The sequence below is a fragment of the Rhea pennata genome, chromosome 10 (assembly GCF_028389875.1).
Source record: "Rhea pennata isolate bPtePen1 chromosome 10, bPtePen1.pri, whole genome shotgun sequence".
NCBI lineage: Eukaryota > Metazoa > Chordata > Aves > Rheiformes > Rheidae > Rhea > Rhea pennata.
Window position 1 is genome coordinate 16,067,148 of NC_084672.1, and position 15,612 is coordinate 16,082,759.

At 38.1% G+C, this 15,612-nt stretch overlaps 1 protein-coding gene across 3 annotated transcripts in view; it reads left to right on the forward strand.

The window, feature by feature from the left end:
* MYZAP (myocardial zonula adherens protein) overlaps positions 1-15,612 on the forward strand; it is a 57,118-nt gene that overhangs the window by 26,372 nt on the left and 15,134 nt on the right. For all 3 annotated transcript variants that reach the window (XM_062584143.1, XM_062584141.1, XM_062584142.1), the window contains exons 9-12: positions 649-734; positions 3,582-3,687; positions 14,826-14,909; positions 15,334-15,434. In XM_062584143.1, the coding sequence (XP_062440127.1) occupies positions 649-734; positions 3,582-3,687; positions 14,826-14,909; positions 15,334-15,434 (377 nt within the window). The remainder of the gene's footprint in view (positions 1-648; positions 735-3,581; positions 3,688-14,825; positions 14,910-15,333; positions 15,435-15,612) is intronic.

Here is a 15,612-nt window from a genome sequence, read left to right on the forward strand (position 1 = left end):
TGTGCAAGTCTATTAGCTGAGTTAGTGACAACACTGAGGAATCGATTTAGTTTAATGTGCCCCTTTAGTGGCTCCACTGACTTCCTCTGGGCTTCAGCCCACAACTTAGAAGTATTATGCAGTGAGTAAAGAATTGCAGTAGAGTTTACAGATGAGCTTCTTCACGTTGGTTGTTTAATTTGCTGTGATCTGGCTGATACTTTCAGTGTAAAATTGAATGCCTCCATTAAATTCTAATTAAAGTGAATAACAGACTCCTGTTAATTTGTATTGAGTCAGTCCCAAAGTGCTCATAGATCTTCACAAGAAAAATGCTAGTGGATTCCTAAAAATAAATAGGGATGTTTCTGGGAAGAAAATAGAGCACTGTGTTTTATCTCTGTCTTGGACTGAGAAATCTTTTTGGAGGGGTAACATGGACAATTTGACACTTACGTAATTAAGGATGGTGATGACTCAGGTCTTTCTTCAAAAATTTCAGTTTCAAGAGCAACTGTATGTCTTCCTGTGTAATATCTGTAATTTTTGTTTAATTAATTTCTATTTTAGCTTCACAAATGATCTTTTGAATTGCGGTGAAAAGTGCTTAGTTAAGCCTTTACATTTTAACATGTAGAGAATTGAAGGTTATCATTTCTTATTGTTTAGGAGCGTCACCAACTGCAAAAACAACTGGAACTAAATGAAATACAACTATCTGGAGCAAAATCTGAATCTAACTCGGACAGTGAGAGGTGAGATCTGTCTTATTTCTGGAACTCCTAGCATTGCTAGGAAACTTCAGGATTTTCTTTGTTTATTTGCTTTCAAAGACACGTTTTACTAACTTTAAAGTAGTAATTTAGTAGGGATTGTTCAGCTGAATATAACCTTCTTCAATTTTTGTTGTTGCAAAAACTAATCCTCTTGATATTTTGTATATAAATAACCTCCATGCATTTTTTTTTGGAAAGGCTGATTGCAAACATGTAGAGTACATTTACATAGAACTCACTGTATTGCTGTGAAATAAACTGTTAAAATTAATACAGATCCGTGTACATTTGGCACATTCATGAATTGCATTTTTTTGAAATCTGCATTCCCAAATTTGACACAGCATGGTCCTGCCTTTGAATACTTTGATCACCTTGTTCTAGGCTGTTCAACATATCTTTAAAAGAAAAGAGGTTCTGCATCCTGTATAAAGCTGTAGGATTTCCTCTTTGAGGAGATGAACTCTTGAAGAATGCAGGAGTTTTGTATGAAACAACCTGACTTCTTCTTTGTATAAAAGATGACGACTAGGGAAATATTTGAGACTTAGTAGGGCAAGTAGAGAGTACTTTAAGGCAGGGCTTGGAGAGGCTGGTCCACAAACACAGCAGATGTTAACACACACACACATATGAATAAAATGAAGGCGTGGAAGAATCTGGCATGTGGCATCACAGTGCAGAAATACTGTGAAGTTATTTGGGGCAGATGAGGGTGACACTCTTGGCAATTAGACTTCTGTGAGTGATGGTTGTGGAAAGCGTGAGGCTTGGGAGGATCTAGTGGCGTGGTGGTGCCTTGGCACACTGTGCTGCCCACTGATGGTACGTTCATCTGTTGCTACCTCTTTGAGACTGACAGACCACCATGGCCAGGCAAAGACAAGTTTCAAGCTCAGGCAGAAACAAAGTTTCAAGAGAAACCTATCTGGCTTTGAAGTAGCCTAACTGCCATTGGAATTGGAATTGCATCCATCACTCTGAGGCTTATTTATATGATACTACATGTGTGGGTAAAGATGAATTATAAGCAGAGACTGAATAATCATACTTGATTACTACTTATATTTCTGTGGCACCCAGAAACAATTTTAAGATTTTGGTATACTGCTGTTCTTTAGGAAGTACACACATAAAAAATGTCCCTGCCTGGAGCCTCTCCAGGCCTAATTGTATGGATCTGTGACCAGCTTAGCTGGTTTCAGGGTAATAGGTTTTCACATCAGCCAGTTAAAATAACAATTTAGAGTCTACAGATGTTCGTGCAACACAGAACATGGAGATCAAAGATAATTGCCTTCTTCCTTCATCTTTGGGTAACAGGTACTCTTCTCAGTTCAGGGAAGCCTGCCCTACCCACTCAGCATGGAAAGTGTGCTGCAGTAAAAAAGGCAGATGCAATGCTCAGGCAGGAATCTGTGCAGAGCAAGCAAACAAGCAAGCAGTTGCAATCTATGCAATGCAAGCAAGCAACTGAGGTTCAGATGTTGAAGTTTATTCCTTTGCTGTCTGTCTGTCCCCAGCCCCTGACTGTCCATCTGATCCCCTGACGAGGATAAGCCTCTGGTCTGCTGCTCCATTGCTACCAGAGTTTAAAATTCTGCATCTTTGAATGAGTGACCAAATACATGTTACAGTTTTAATCAAAATATAAACTGAGGTTTTGTGAGGCGACATTATGCAGGATTGAAAAACCTGCAGCGGTGTCTTGATTTTGAGTCCTTGTCAAAGTACTGCAGTTACGGTGAGGGACTCTACAGAAGTGTTAATAGGGACTCTTTCTTGGGGGGAACAGCGTACAATTCAGTCATTCATTAGAACTGTGTCATACAGTTTGCCATCTGCTGCTTCGCCTTAAAATGGTTGTTCTGTTTGCAGCTTCAGCACTTTCATCTGCTGCTCACAGAATAAGATGAAAAAGCTTTTTTGTTTTTGATTCCCCTCCTCCACTTCTCAAATTCTGTTTAGACTCAAACCTAGAAACACAGGAGTTTATTTTTACAGGCAAGAGACTGCTTTCTTTTAATAATTCCAGGAATCGTGCATTCAGATAAAAGTGCAGGCTCTCATGGCCAATGTGCCAAAAATGTATTAAGAACCTTGCCTTGTGTTCCTTTGCATATCCTAAAACTACTTCTTTGGCAGGCTGCCAAATTAGCTTGTGGCAGGAATCTTGTGGGTATTCAAATATTGTGTAAAGTAGATTTGAAGAAATCCAGAGTCTATCTACAGATTCGCACATGCAAAGTTAAAACATCCACAGCAATTACTGCTGACTGTTGATGAGTTAATACTATTCCAGTTAGTGTTCTGTAGCTGTTGGCAACTGCCACCAAATTCTTGATCCAAGGCTGCTCTGGAGTTGGAAAGCACTTAAAAGGACACCAGCAGATGCACTTCCTGATTATTTAGAATGTACTTCCCAAAAGTTCGCAGGCAGTTATAGGTCAGGATCAGTGTGCCTTTCTAGTAAGAGAGATCTACTTGTCTAAATGCCTTTCACTTCAAGGAAAAACAGACGTCTCAAGGAGATGAGCTTTTTACATAGTTTAATTGTCAGCACTTCAGGCTGTGAGTAAGCGTGCCAGTATGTAAGACAAAGGTGAGCTAACTTGGGTGGGGACAGCTGCTTTGACTGAAAGATTGCCATTAAAATGCACTTTAGACAAATAAAAGTGACATCTCTTATTGGAATTTGGCTTGTGTAGTGAGATACCTCTTGACCTAGTCTTCCTGATTCACGGTGAGATAGTGGGGGTTGTTCTTGTTTTGCTTAGACTGGATAGCTCCCCACTTACGGTGCCTAATTTTTCCATCTTCTGCTAGGTCACAGCATCTGGAGGAGGTAGCAGCTAGCTTAAGGGAGCGAATCAAACATCTGGATGATATGGTCCACTGCCAACAGAAGAAAGTCAAGCACATGGTTGAGGAGGTGAGATCTTGTAAAACAAGATGTATTTTGAGTCTTTGGGGGATGCTAATTCTTGTAGTACGTAACCCAAAGAGAGCTGTGTGCTGTGTGCAACTTCCCTGTGCCACCGTACAGGGAAGTTACAAGAGGCAATAGAAGATGAATTAAGCGTCTGGACCTAGTGAAGCAGAAAGAATAGATGAAAGCAATTTAATCAGTTTATATAACCACTATTTTAGGTTATATATTGTGATCTTTAGGGTAACTAATTCTGGAGCTCTTTATGGTAGTTCAGGAAATATAACTTAATTCGAAGTATTCAGAGAGTAACTGAAGAAACAATGCAGACTAGTCGTTAGGGGTGGAAGTAGTAAGTAAAATTGATTCATTTCCTTCTTGTACAAAAGCACTTCCATTTCAGGCATTAGCTACTGTTTTATTATTATTATTATTATTTAATGTGACTCTTCACAGAAATAGAAGGGCAAAGGCACTTTTTCACCACTCTTGTGCTTTCCTGATCTAGTTTTCCATAAAGTTTTAAGCAGCTTTCTTATGCAAAGCAGCTTCAACTTGCTGGCCACCTGTATGCCAAGGAGCTGTTCCAACAGTGATTGCAAACTTTTCTCTGTATCCAGAGAAAAAGTGTTATATGGGAAATAGGTAGCTTAAGTTTAATTTAAAGCTTCACAAAGCAGATGGACATCACTATTATACTGAGACTGCAGAGATGGTAGGCATTAGTGACATACCTTTGGGAAGGGTTGAGTTTCATTTGTGTTTGGATATCAAATATTCACAATACCAAATATTTGGAACTGATTATAATCTAAGGCATTTTTTCTCAATTTATATGTTTGTGCTTAATGATTTGCTATATAGAATTTCTAATTAAACATGGAGTTCTTTCATTTTTTTTGTCAAGGTGGTATAATATTTTTTTTTACCCATATCTATCCCATTTATAAGTTCACTGTAAGACTCTGATGTAGTCCTGCTGTATAACTGGATATGTGATCCTAAGGGATCCTGTCTAATGTGCAGAGGGATGCAAAACTGAGCAGAGAAAAAAGTGGGATGCAAAAGTAACTTAAAATCATCTATTTTTTGGTGTTAAAATTTGTCTGTCATATCCCTAGTACAGAGGACTGTAAGAAGACTTAAGGTTTTGTTTCTAGTCCAGCTTGCCATTTTCACAATTTTCAAGCAACATGGCAGGTATTCTAAAACTCAGCTGACAGTCTTTATACCACAATATTCTACTAAGGAATCCTTCTCCAATCTAATAATCCAGTCTCTCTAAGTAATGGATTACTAGAACAAGTATTTTATGCAGAGTCTGTTTCATGTCTGCATGAGCCAACCATTGCTTTATGGGCTATATATATATGTATATATATATTTAATAAAAGTACTAGAGGACTTGTCATGGTGCAAATCAAGTTATTCTGATAATATGAGGATGATGGCCTAAACTTTGTTCTTTATTGCCAAATGCATAGTAAACTGCTCAGTATAACTTGACCTCTAGTGGACAGAGTTGGTATAACAAATACTTTATGTTCCATGAAATGTTTTGGCAAAAGCATGCATAAAGATTGAGCTAATGACTTTTATTTCATAAATATCAGTTATAATGAGTGAGTTTAGCTTGCTGATTCCTTGTAGTATATCTCTATTAGTGCCTTCATCTGCACAGCAAGCCTTTTCATATATTTAGTTATTTTAAAGAGTAGAATACAAGATGATTAACTTTCAAGGATGTTTACTTATAGCTGATGTCTGACTACAGGATTTTCAATATTAATTCAATCTCTGTAGAAATCTTTTACTGCTGTGTAGCTGAAGGACTGTATTTTTCTCTTTTAGTCTGTGTATATTTTAGTTTTTCTTTTTAATTAGTTTCCTTAAGAGCTACACATACACCTGTAACAATACCTATGTCTTGACTAGTGAGCTAACTGATGACTCCTGTAGTAGAGGTTTGATCAGGTTAGACACTGCAAAACACATTAGGCCCTTTGTGGTTTTTATTTTGTGCTATCCATGGTGTTTGTAATACCCTTTCACAAAATTTCTACAGTGTTACTTGCATGCTCTATGTTAAACTGAACTCTTTAATTAAAAGCCTACAAATAGCACCTCTGTCTAGGTACAAAATGAAGCAGCTGTCCACTATGCAGAAGTTAAAGAGCATTGCAGATGTGCATCCCTTTAAATAACTGAGATATCCATGCACGTTTTTGTCATGCTGTTGTGCCTCTTGTGCAAGTAAGGAACTGAATTCTTAGGCTGACTTTCAGCATCACTTACTATGCTGCAGATGCTGAGAGATCAGCACCAAAAATACTACTTGAAAGCTAGGATGTTGAAAGGGAATGTGCTCTGAAGACACTGTTCTGGAGGAAAATTAAAAACTAGTGAGCAGTATCACTAAAATATACATTATATAGTAAATGGGGAAGATTTTGGAATTGTGCTATTACTTAAATCCCAGAAAATGTGTTTGTCATAGAATATTTGAACTTGCATCTCTCTGCATTAAATTTAATCTAATGCAGAGTGTAATGGCTAGGAGTATCTAGAAAAGTCACAGAAATGCTGTGTTACTCAGTACCGTGACAATAGCTGGAATCTATAAAGTTATGTTTTATCTTAAGGTTTCTGAAGGTACTACAATGATCAATAATTTGTATTTAAATAATGTAACTGAGAAAGAATGACCAAAGCATCTGGGAAGCCTGCTTTGCTTACCTTCCCTGTGCATGAGAACAGACTGAGAACAGGCTAACCTTGAAAACCCATAACAGCAGTGGAAAGAATGTAAATAGTCAAAATTATCAGCAGTGCTTTTGTCAGAAGCTGAACCAAAACATGCTATATGAACCAGGTAAGAGCAATGGGCCAGCATCTGCTTACTTGACTACAGGATGAGCTTTATTTAGTAAAAGTTTTCATCTTAGTATGTTCAGATACAGATTTGAAGTGTAAATGGCAGTTTATTCTTTCAGTGTAAACCGCAACAAGTTTATGCTGTTAGCATCTCCAATTTAAATAAAGTGCAGCAGCAGCAATGAACCTCATTTGTAAGGGCTGCTGAACAAACAAGATATGCTGCTTCAAAATCATATGGAGAACTCTCAAAGGTGAAGAAGTACAGAGAAGTGTTTTGTGGCTGAAAATTCACAAAATAGATTGCTGTTCAGGCCATTTTTAGGGAAAGATGATGGATCATTTGCAAGTGACAGATATGAGGCATCTCGAAGGGAACAGCAAGCAGTCAGAAGGAAATGAAAAAGATGCTTTTCAGTGGAGTCTTGTGGTGCACTGGGTAGTTCTAACACTACCATCACTGGTTTTGATGGCATTTAAAAATAAGATAAAGGCTGCAGTCCTAACATAGGCGTGCATGAAAGGGGAAGCTGGCAGAGAGCACCGAATGTAGGAAGCCATGGAGGAAAAGAGTATTAAAGGCTTCCTCTTCAAAGGATCCATCTTGTTGGAATTGAAAGCAATAGATCTGCCACCTGCTTTGAGTGGAATCAAGCCCAAGTAGGGAGGGGTGTCACAGTTGAGAGTGCTTATTCTCCTTAGCCAAGAAATCATTTGCTTCTAAATTCCTCTATGAAAATAAAAGCTTCCCTTTCAGGCACTGATAGAACCTCTTTCAACTTGGCCTAGGCAGACCAGTTATAGAAGATAACTTTCATAAGAAAATAAATGATTAAATAAGTTTGCAGAAATCTGTGACCTTGGATATCTTTGTGTATTAAATCCCAGGCACAACAATTTTAGAGCCACATAGGATTCTCCACTGTGGGAGCTGAGATTGCAGCTGGTTAGAAGAGCAGCTAACCAGAAGGTCCTCCTGCACAGTCTTACAGCCTGATGCTATCATTACAGATAATTTAAGATGAACAGATTTTTCTCAGTGTTGAACTTGTTTGTTAAATGAACCCATTTGTTCCCAGCTTAGTGCAGGACATTTCACATGGAGTGCTGATGGTTGGAAGTGAAGGACCTGCATTGGCAGGTGTGCAGAAACCCAAGCTCTGTTTTCTGGCTTTCAGAAAGAGTGAGAAGAGACAGAGTGGATTACCCAGAGCTCAGTGGTGGAGTCTGTGAGCATTAATAATGGTAGACTCACTCGGTTAGTTTCTCTTCTTTTTGCTCTCCTTTGTAGCCATCTTAAAGTGCAGCAGGGCAGCGACAGGCTTTCTGAGGCAGCTCAGGAAGAAGCCTGTTTGGTCAGAGGCAGAGCTTGCAGTGGGACTGAGTGTGAAAGGTGGAAGGACCCAGGCTTCAAGCCTTCCACCGAGGAGGCTCAAGAGCAGAGACTTGTTTGGGCAGGCAGATGCAAATAAAGAGGCACTACGGGAGGATGTGGGAAGCTACTACCATGTTGTTTCCTTAGGGGTTGAAATGGCTGTTATTCAGATAGATGAGTGAAAACTTGCTCTTTAATCTATTCCATTTGGTCACCTGTTTATCAGTCTGTACCAGTGTAGGAGACGGGAGACAGTTTAGTGTAAGACAATGCTGAAAAACTTCAAAAGAAATACAAAACTTAAATCAGCAACAAAAGTATTTCCTGACTTGATCTCCATTCCAAACCTGGAAAGATTTAAGACAGCTTTAGTTTTGAAGTTTGTGCGATAGAAATAGATCACATTTTCATGGCACAAAAAGCTTATATGTAATACTGTTTCATTGCTAAGAAGCAGGAGAGGGAAGAAAACAAACATTTACACTTGTAAGAAAGGCTAGTGGGTAGATGCAGATGTAAGGAGCTGTTCTGAAAGGGACTGAAAGGGGAAAAGCGTATTTGATTCCATGGCAAGAAATTATTTACAGAACTCGGATTTCACATGAAATTCCCCTAACTACTGAATTGAACTGTCTCTAGGTCATGGCCCATGAGCTGTTCTCCACCTTTAGTCTCAGATTCTTTGGATAATAAATGGTGACCAAACACCAGAGAGAAGCTGTGTCCTGTTCTGTTGTGGAAGACACTTGCATGAAAGTTTATATATTGCCTGCTAACAAGCAAATGGTATCCCACATACAGAAGATCCTTTGTACTGCACAAATAGGAATAAAGAAGAAATTTTCCCATCAAAGAATTAACCAGCTGAAAATTTATCTGTCAAGATACTCCAGCTCCAGATGCATTGCAAAATATTCCAGTCTTAATATGGAGATACAGTTTCAATTTTAGTTCAAGCAAAAGAAGCCACACAGAAACAGAGAAGATGAGAAGATCAGTGACAGATGCCAAAGATAAATGGCAGCACATGAATACCACCCCCAGCCCCAAAAATCCGACATGTTTTGGACTGTCTCGGTGGACTTGAGCAATGCAATGCATTGCTTATCTATTGGCAAAAATAGAATCACTGCTGGTGTTTGGGGAGAGTGTTTCTACATGCATAGCATTAGCTTTCTCAGCTGGGGATTTCCTGGCCAAGTCATTAATTGGAAGACTTGCACATTACTAAGGTAGCTCTTAATAAGGTGGGTTGAACTGTTAGCGAGTGTGCAGATGTTTATAACCCATCAGGACATCTAGGCCCTATGGGCCTGCTTTAACAACAGACACGCATCAAACACTGATGTAATGTTTTCATGTAGCTCACTAGCTTAGGAAGCTCTCAAGTTAGTTCAATAACTTAAATCAGTTACTAACTTGCCACTTTTTCTTTATAGGCAATAGGAGTTTTAAAATGCTAGAACAAAAGTATTGAGGGATGACTGAAGCAGTTTAATTGGGATTAAAAGGAAAAGATGCTCATTCCTACCTACTTTATTATACACTTGAAGAAATTTCAACACTGTTTTCTAGGCTGTAATAAGCACCACTTAAGGTCCAATGAAACAGTGGACTTTGTAGTAAAATCTTGTTTTCCCTGTACAGCAGCTGTGTCTGAGAGTTCAGGCTGATGTTGTAATATCTTGTCTGTCTTGTTTTGTATAATGTAATAAGTGTTTGTCCTGTGTTTAGTCATATTTATGACCAGTTTGTTCATGTCTGTGTATCAGTATTACAGATATCAGATCCATTAATGGTAGATGAATAAGGAAAATACATAATACTTGAATAATATATAATACTTAAGTGTCATGTTCTGATAAATATTTTAAAGTAATGGATGATAACGGCAAGAGGTAAATGTTGGCTGAGTTTATGTAACAGCTGGATCTGTTTCAATTCAATGGATCAATGTGTATTTCAAGCCTCCAGCACTGTGACTGAATAGACAGAATAAAATAAAGCTTGATATTTCACTTTCCTTATGAAAGCTTTACAGTTGGGCACAACTTTTCATTCTCTTTTAAGACTGTATTTCTTTCTGCTGTTATTACTTTGTAATTGTCTTGATTTCCCTTCTGATAACACTTCTCATTCTCCAGCATTTCTTTAGAGAAAGACTCTGTATTTCTTTTAGGTCTCACAATTCTCTTCTTGACTGTTCTTCTCAGAGAGTCTATCGTGAAGTCAGTTTAATGCTCTTGACTTGCACATCCAGCTTTCAATATTTATTGAAACAAAGTTTGTTTGGTTGGTAGAGCAAGAGACATTCAGAAGTTCAACTATTACCAGAATTATTTATGCAGTCCATGTGAGTACCGTGGCAGTCTTGTATTTCAGGAGACTTATTGCAGACCGTATAAGGTACAGCTGTGAGAAAGAGACCTATCTTCACTAAGGGGATGGACAAGAGGAGCTGAATTATCTGGGAGATACTGCAAAATAAGGTGATAATCTGGAGGTAGAAAGAGTTTGCGAGAGATGATCTTGAACTTTAAAACAGAGGCAAAAGTACAGTGAAGGTCAACAGTAGGCCAGTGACAAGAATGAGAGAGCTTGAAAAGAAGTATTGCAGCCTTATTAAGCCTGAACAAGTGAGTAAATTCAGGATGATTCCTGCTGCATGTGGGGCCTCATGTCCCGAACTGCATCATTAGACGCTGTGGTATTTGTGCAACGGCAGCTGCACACCCAGCATGGTTGGCTGGAGATTTCATGGCTCTGCCTGTGGCTGAGGAAGATCAGGCGCCTTCTCCTTCAGGCAGCCTGGTGTTGCGGCATGAAGCAGGGTGGCCTCAGGGCTCCCAGCCACGCTGGCCTGTCGGCAGGCGGAGAGGTCCTGAGCAGCAGGTGCAAGCTGAGCGATGGAGCCAGGGAAGTCATCACTCCTGTCTATGTGGCACTGTTGGGAGTAGGCTCTGCTCCTCAGCCCTGGCGTGGCCAAAAAGCATGTGATGCCTTTTGGTCGCTGACAGACCAAATGGGTGACAATTTGGCCTTGCTGTTCTTACTACCTGGTTTCTGGAATAGTCATCTGCCCTCCAGCAGAAGGGGGAATTGCAGGTGTAATCAGTACAGGATGAGGAATATGGCAAACCAGGCTGCTGATGTGGCTCAGAATTGCTAAACTCAGTGCTGCTGTCAGGGCAGCTGTCCTCAAGGGAATGAGTGGGCCATTAATGTCTATCATATTGCTGAGCAGGTTGTCAGTTTTGTTTGATTGCCTAATATGTGTGAGAAGATTGTGAAAGTGCTGGTAGAAGCTTGGAGGAAAAGCAATGGCTTGTGATTCCAAAGATACAAGGCAGGAGAAGAGATCAGTGCTAGGAAAAGCCTGTCTGGGCCCTTGTAGGGCAGGCTGGCAGAGGAGAATTCGAAGGATATGCCCCAAATAGTGCTCAGAGGAAATGGCAGAGAAATCTGAGAGGGTAATCGCACAAAAGCCAGATTTGGGAGCAGGTTGCTGAGTCAGCAATGAAATGAAATACTAAAGTCTGCAGACACAGCAAAGCTGAGGTGGATTATAGGCCTTTGGGCTTTGTCGAAAGGAAATATTATAACATCTTTGTGAAGATTTTGGCCTTCAGTCAGTCCAGAAGTGACTCAGATCCAAGAGTCAGTTCAAGGATTTTGAGATTCTCTGGGTCACGCTATTGTGTCTGACACTAGACTGCTCTGGCTACCGCCTGGGCCCTCAACTCATTATAGCATTTGACTCGCCTTGCTTCTCTTTTTCTTTACCTTGTATTCAACCAAAAGTCAAAATCTGCTCTATCACTAGCTAGTTCTTTTGCTCTTGGAACAAAGACCTCTCCAGACTTGTATTTGTGCAATACGTGTGTGTGTGTGGTGCTTAAGTATTATTTTTTTAGATTAGTTTGCCATTACAAATATTTTTATGGAAAATTTGAAATAGTGTAAAGTTGAAAGGCATTAATTTTGTTTTTGAAACGTTTTGCCTGATACCAGCGTTACAAGCCAGTGTCTTTGTTACTTTCCTCTCTCAAAGGAGAACATTGCAGTTTTACTTCATGCAGTGTGACTTAGGCAAATGTACTGAATTAAGATTTCATTTCATTTAATATAATAAATGACTTATAATTCACCAAAGTTATTCCTATTTTGCCTGCTTTCGTGTAAGCAAGTAGCATATTCCCTTGAAAAGTAATCAAATCAGGTTTGATCACACCTGGTCTTCCCTAAACTAATGGCATAAAATGATGTATATTCAAATCCTTAATCCAGTAAGTCAACTTTTATGTAGTAAACAACTCTGATGGGATGTGTTGTCCACACCAAGCCTGTGGGTAGGTTTAAAGCTTTCTGCAACTTTGTTGTGCATGTGACGATATAGTACAACTTTTGCTTCCTCATGTTGTAGTAGAGAAGGTTTATTTTAAAATTCTGTCATAACTCTCCAGAAGGACAAAGTAGAAAAATTTAATAGGTTCCGACTGATGCTATGAAAACATGTTAAAAGGCGTCAGGGAGTACTGTTGTGTATGGTTCAGTCTATTAGTCCGTAGATGATTCTCAAAAAAAAAAAAAAAAAAAAAAAAATTAAATTAAAAGTAGTAACATGCCTGCCAAATTGCAAAATGTCTTTTTGGAGGCGAGGTTTGTGTTTGGGAAGGGAGGAAGCTGTTTGTCAAAGTCTTCCCATTTGGCTTGTCCACTAGATTTTAAGGCATCCACATTCGTTTTTGCCATCAGACTATTCTAGTTAAAGTCATTCAGAAACACCCATACGGAGTTTGTGTCTCTGTGTCCAATGTGAAGAATAAACAGATATGAGTTTAATTGCAACTTAGACTAAATCTATTTATACATAATATAGGTAAACCGAATGGTTCCTGTCACAGTTTAGTTTATTGTTTTCTTAAACCCTTTTGTATCATAGGGTGAGTATAACTTACGTTAAATTTTTATGAAATGAAAGAATTTGGCCTTGCATTTAGTGCCTAATTTCATAACAAATATTTGTGTTTGATCTAAAAAAGCAGGACGGGCAGCTGATGAGGTATGTTAGCTTCAGTAACAGGAATGGACGTTGGCAATGGCAGAACGTGCTGATCACGTAGCTGTACCTGGCTTCAGTCTTCTGCTCTCTGCGAGCATCCCGATTACTGGTGTTCAGATGCTTCCTAGAGTGCATGCGAGAACAGAGTATTACCAGAGAAGACCCACCTGAAAACCCAAGAACAACAACTTATCTTTTTCCAGGTCGAATTTACTGACAAGATTTAACTACTCGTAACAAAGATGTAGCAAACTTAATCTAGCCATACCACTAAACGTAGCTGTAATTAAACACAGAGATTTAAATATGTTCCATGGTTCTGCATATGCTACAAGCTTTGTATTTCTATGATACAAAAACAGAAATGGTAACAGCTTTGGATGATATGGCCAATTGATTACAGTGTCAAATAATACATGATAATTGAAATCATGAAGACTGTGAATTAAAGCTGAGTTGGTAGTTTTATAACATTTCATTCGTTGGTTTAATTTATACATCTGTTTTGCTCCAGCTTTTTTTGTACTTTGGTTGCAATCTTCTTGATACCTTGCAATACATTTGGAGGGGGAAGCAGGGTGTGATAGCAATACTATTGTTTTCATTTTTGTACTTTTGAGTATCTCTGAATTCTCATTTTCTTTTAGCAAGGTGTGAATATTCCTAATGATCATTGTTTCCAGATACACTGAAAAGATTTACATTGGTGGTTTTGAAAGGTTTTGTTAATAGGCTTTCACAAGATTGATTAAAAATATTTAGAATTAAGAAGTAATTGGCAAGAGCAGATGGGAAATTTGACCAAGCATTTGGAAATAGCCCATCTTTCTTGTGCATCAATGTAATGCAAAGACTGCCAGAAAAAAAGAATGTATTTGGAGCTTTGCTTGATCTCAGTTTGGCTATTCTATAGAATGAAATCATTTTAAGTAAAAGTCCACTAAACTACATTTTACTGAACACTTTTACCTAAAAATTGTGTCAATGAAGCTCACAGCTGAACAGTAACCTGATAAAATAAGGCCACCTCGTTTATGTGAAATTTTATAGAGAATACCTATCTTTTATTACATGTGGGTATTTTTATATTTTTCTTGTGAGAAAAAGCTCTGGGTATAGATCTAATGTCATTGTTGACATACCACCCAAAACTGTGAAAGAATGTGTGGTGTACACGCTTTTCTAGTCCTTAGTGGCAATTTGAGTAACATTCTTTCCTCATCTAACATAGCTTTAGGGTGCGCGCTCTTTTCTTCATATATAGATAGATAGATAGATAGCTATAGATATATATATACATATACATATATATATATATATATATATATATATATATATATATATATATATATATATAGTGACAGTGGCTTTGTTAAAGGCAGCGCCTGGCAGGCTGACGTTCCATTTGTGTTGTGGGCCATCCATTCACCAGCTTGGTTTGCTTTTATTCCTGCTTTCAGGCTTAAGATCATAAGCTTTTTGTATCTTAGTTTACTCTGATATATTTTAATGAATTGTAGAGATAACTATCTTAACAAATGCAGTGTGTGGTAAAGCAGAAGTCAGCTGGGCTCTGCCTAGTTTAAGAGCTGGCATGGGGCAGTTCCCAGGGAAAGGGGTTTAGCTGGTGACATTTTGGGACCTCAGTTGAAAGAGGCACATTCCCAGGGACTTCCACAAGGGAAAGAATCCTGTCTTCTGATGTCTTTCAAGTCTTCTGACTTGAAATGGCTTGATCAAGGAAGGTGGATTAAAATACATCTGGAAAAATTACTAACTAGACACCATTTGACACTGAGAGCAAAATGATCATTTTATTTTTCTCCACAGATTGAAATGCTAAGGAAGAAAGTAAAAGAAAAGGAATTATTTATAATACAGCTTTTAGAAAAAATTTCTTTCTTAGAATGTGAGGTAAGGCATTACTTTATAAGTCTATATTATTTTGTTTATTTTATGAAAATCCTTAAAGGTGAATTTGATGCTGTCTGATGTTATCCGGACGGCTATTTACAACATACATTTACTGTTATTCAGTATGGAAATCAAACTTATGACATCAATCACATAAGGAAGGTATGTAATACAAAGACTTAGTACACATGCTAGTTTTCTTAATGTATAATTTTATAACAGTATTATAAGTACTTAAAACAGAGGCTTCTGAAGAAAGACTGTTGGTTTGGTTTACATTTCTTCCCAAAAGTAAGGATTCTTAGTTTCTTAATAAAAATGTTTACATTATTTCTTATGGAGAAAAGCCAATTGCTGTGATATTTTCTTATTTTAATTGTTATTTAAATAAAACAAGCTTGTGTTGAAAATTACTCTTTTCCAGAACAAAGAATTACAAGATAAATTGGACTATTTAATGGAAAATCAACCAAAGACCAATATAGAAACCAGAGATACTGGAGTAGGATGTGATCTTCCATTCAGGTAATTCAGTTTTTCTACTTGTTCATAGCAAACTTACTCACAGTGTCTTTTGTTGGTGCTGCCTCTGCTTATTTTTTTTCCTGTTTTTGAGATTTATTTTTTTGACATTTATGCAGTTTATTTTTTTATGTAATTATACCTTACAAGTAATTGTGTTCTTAAATGTAACATTGCTGTC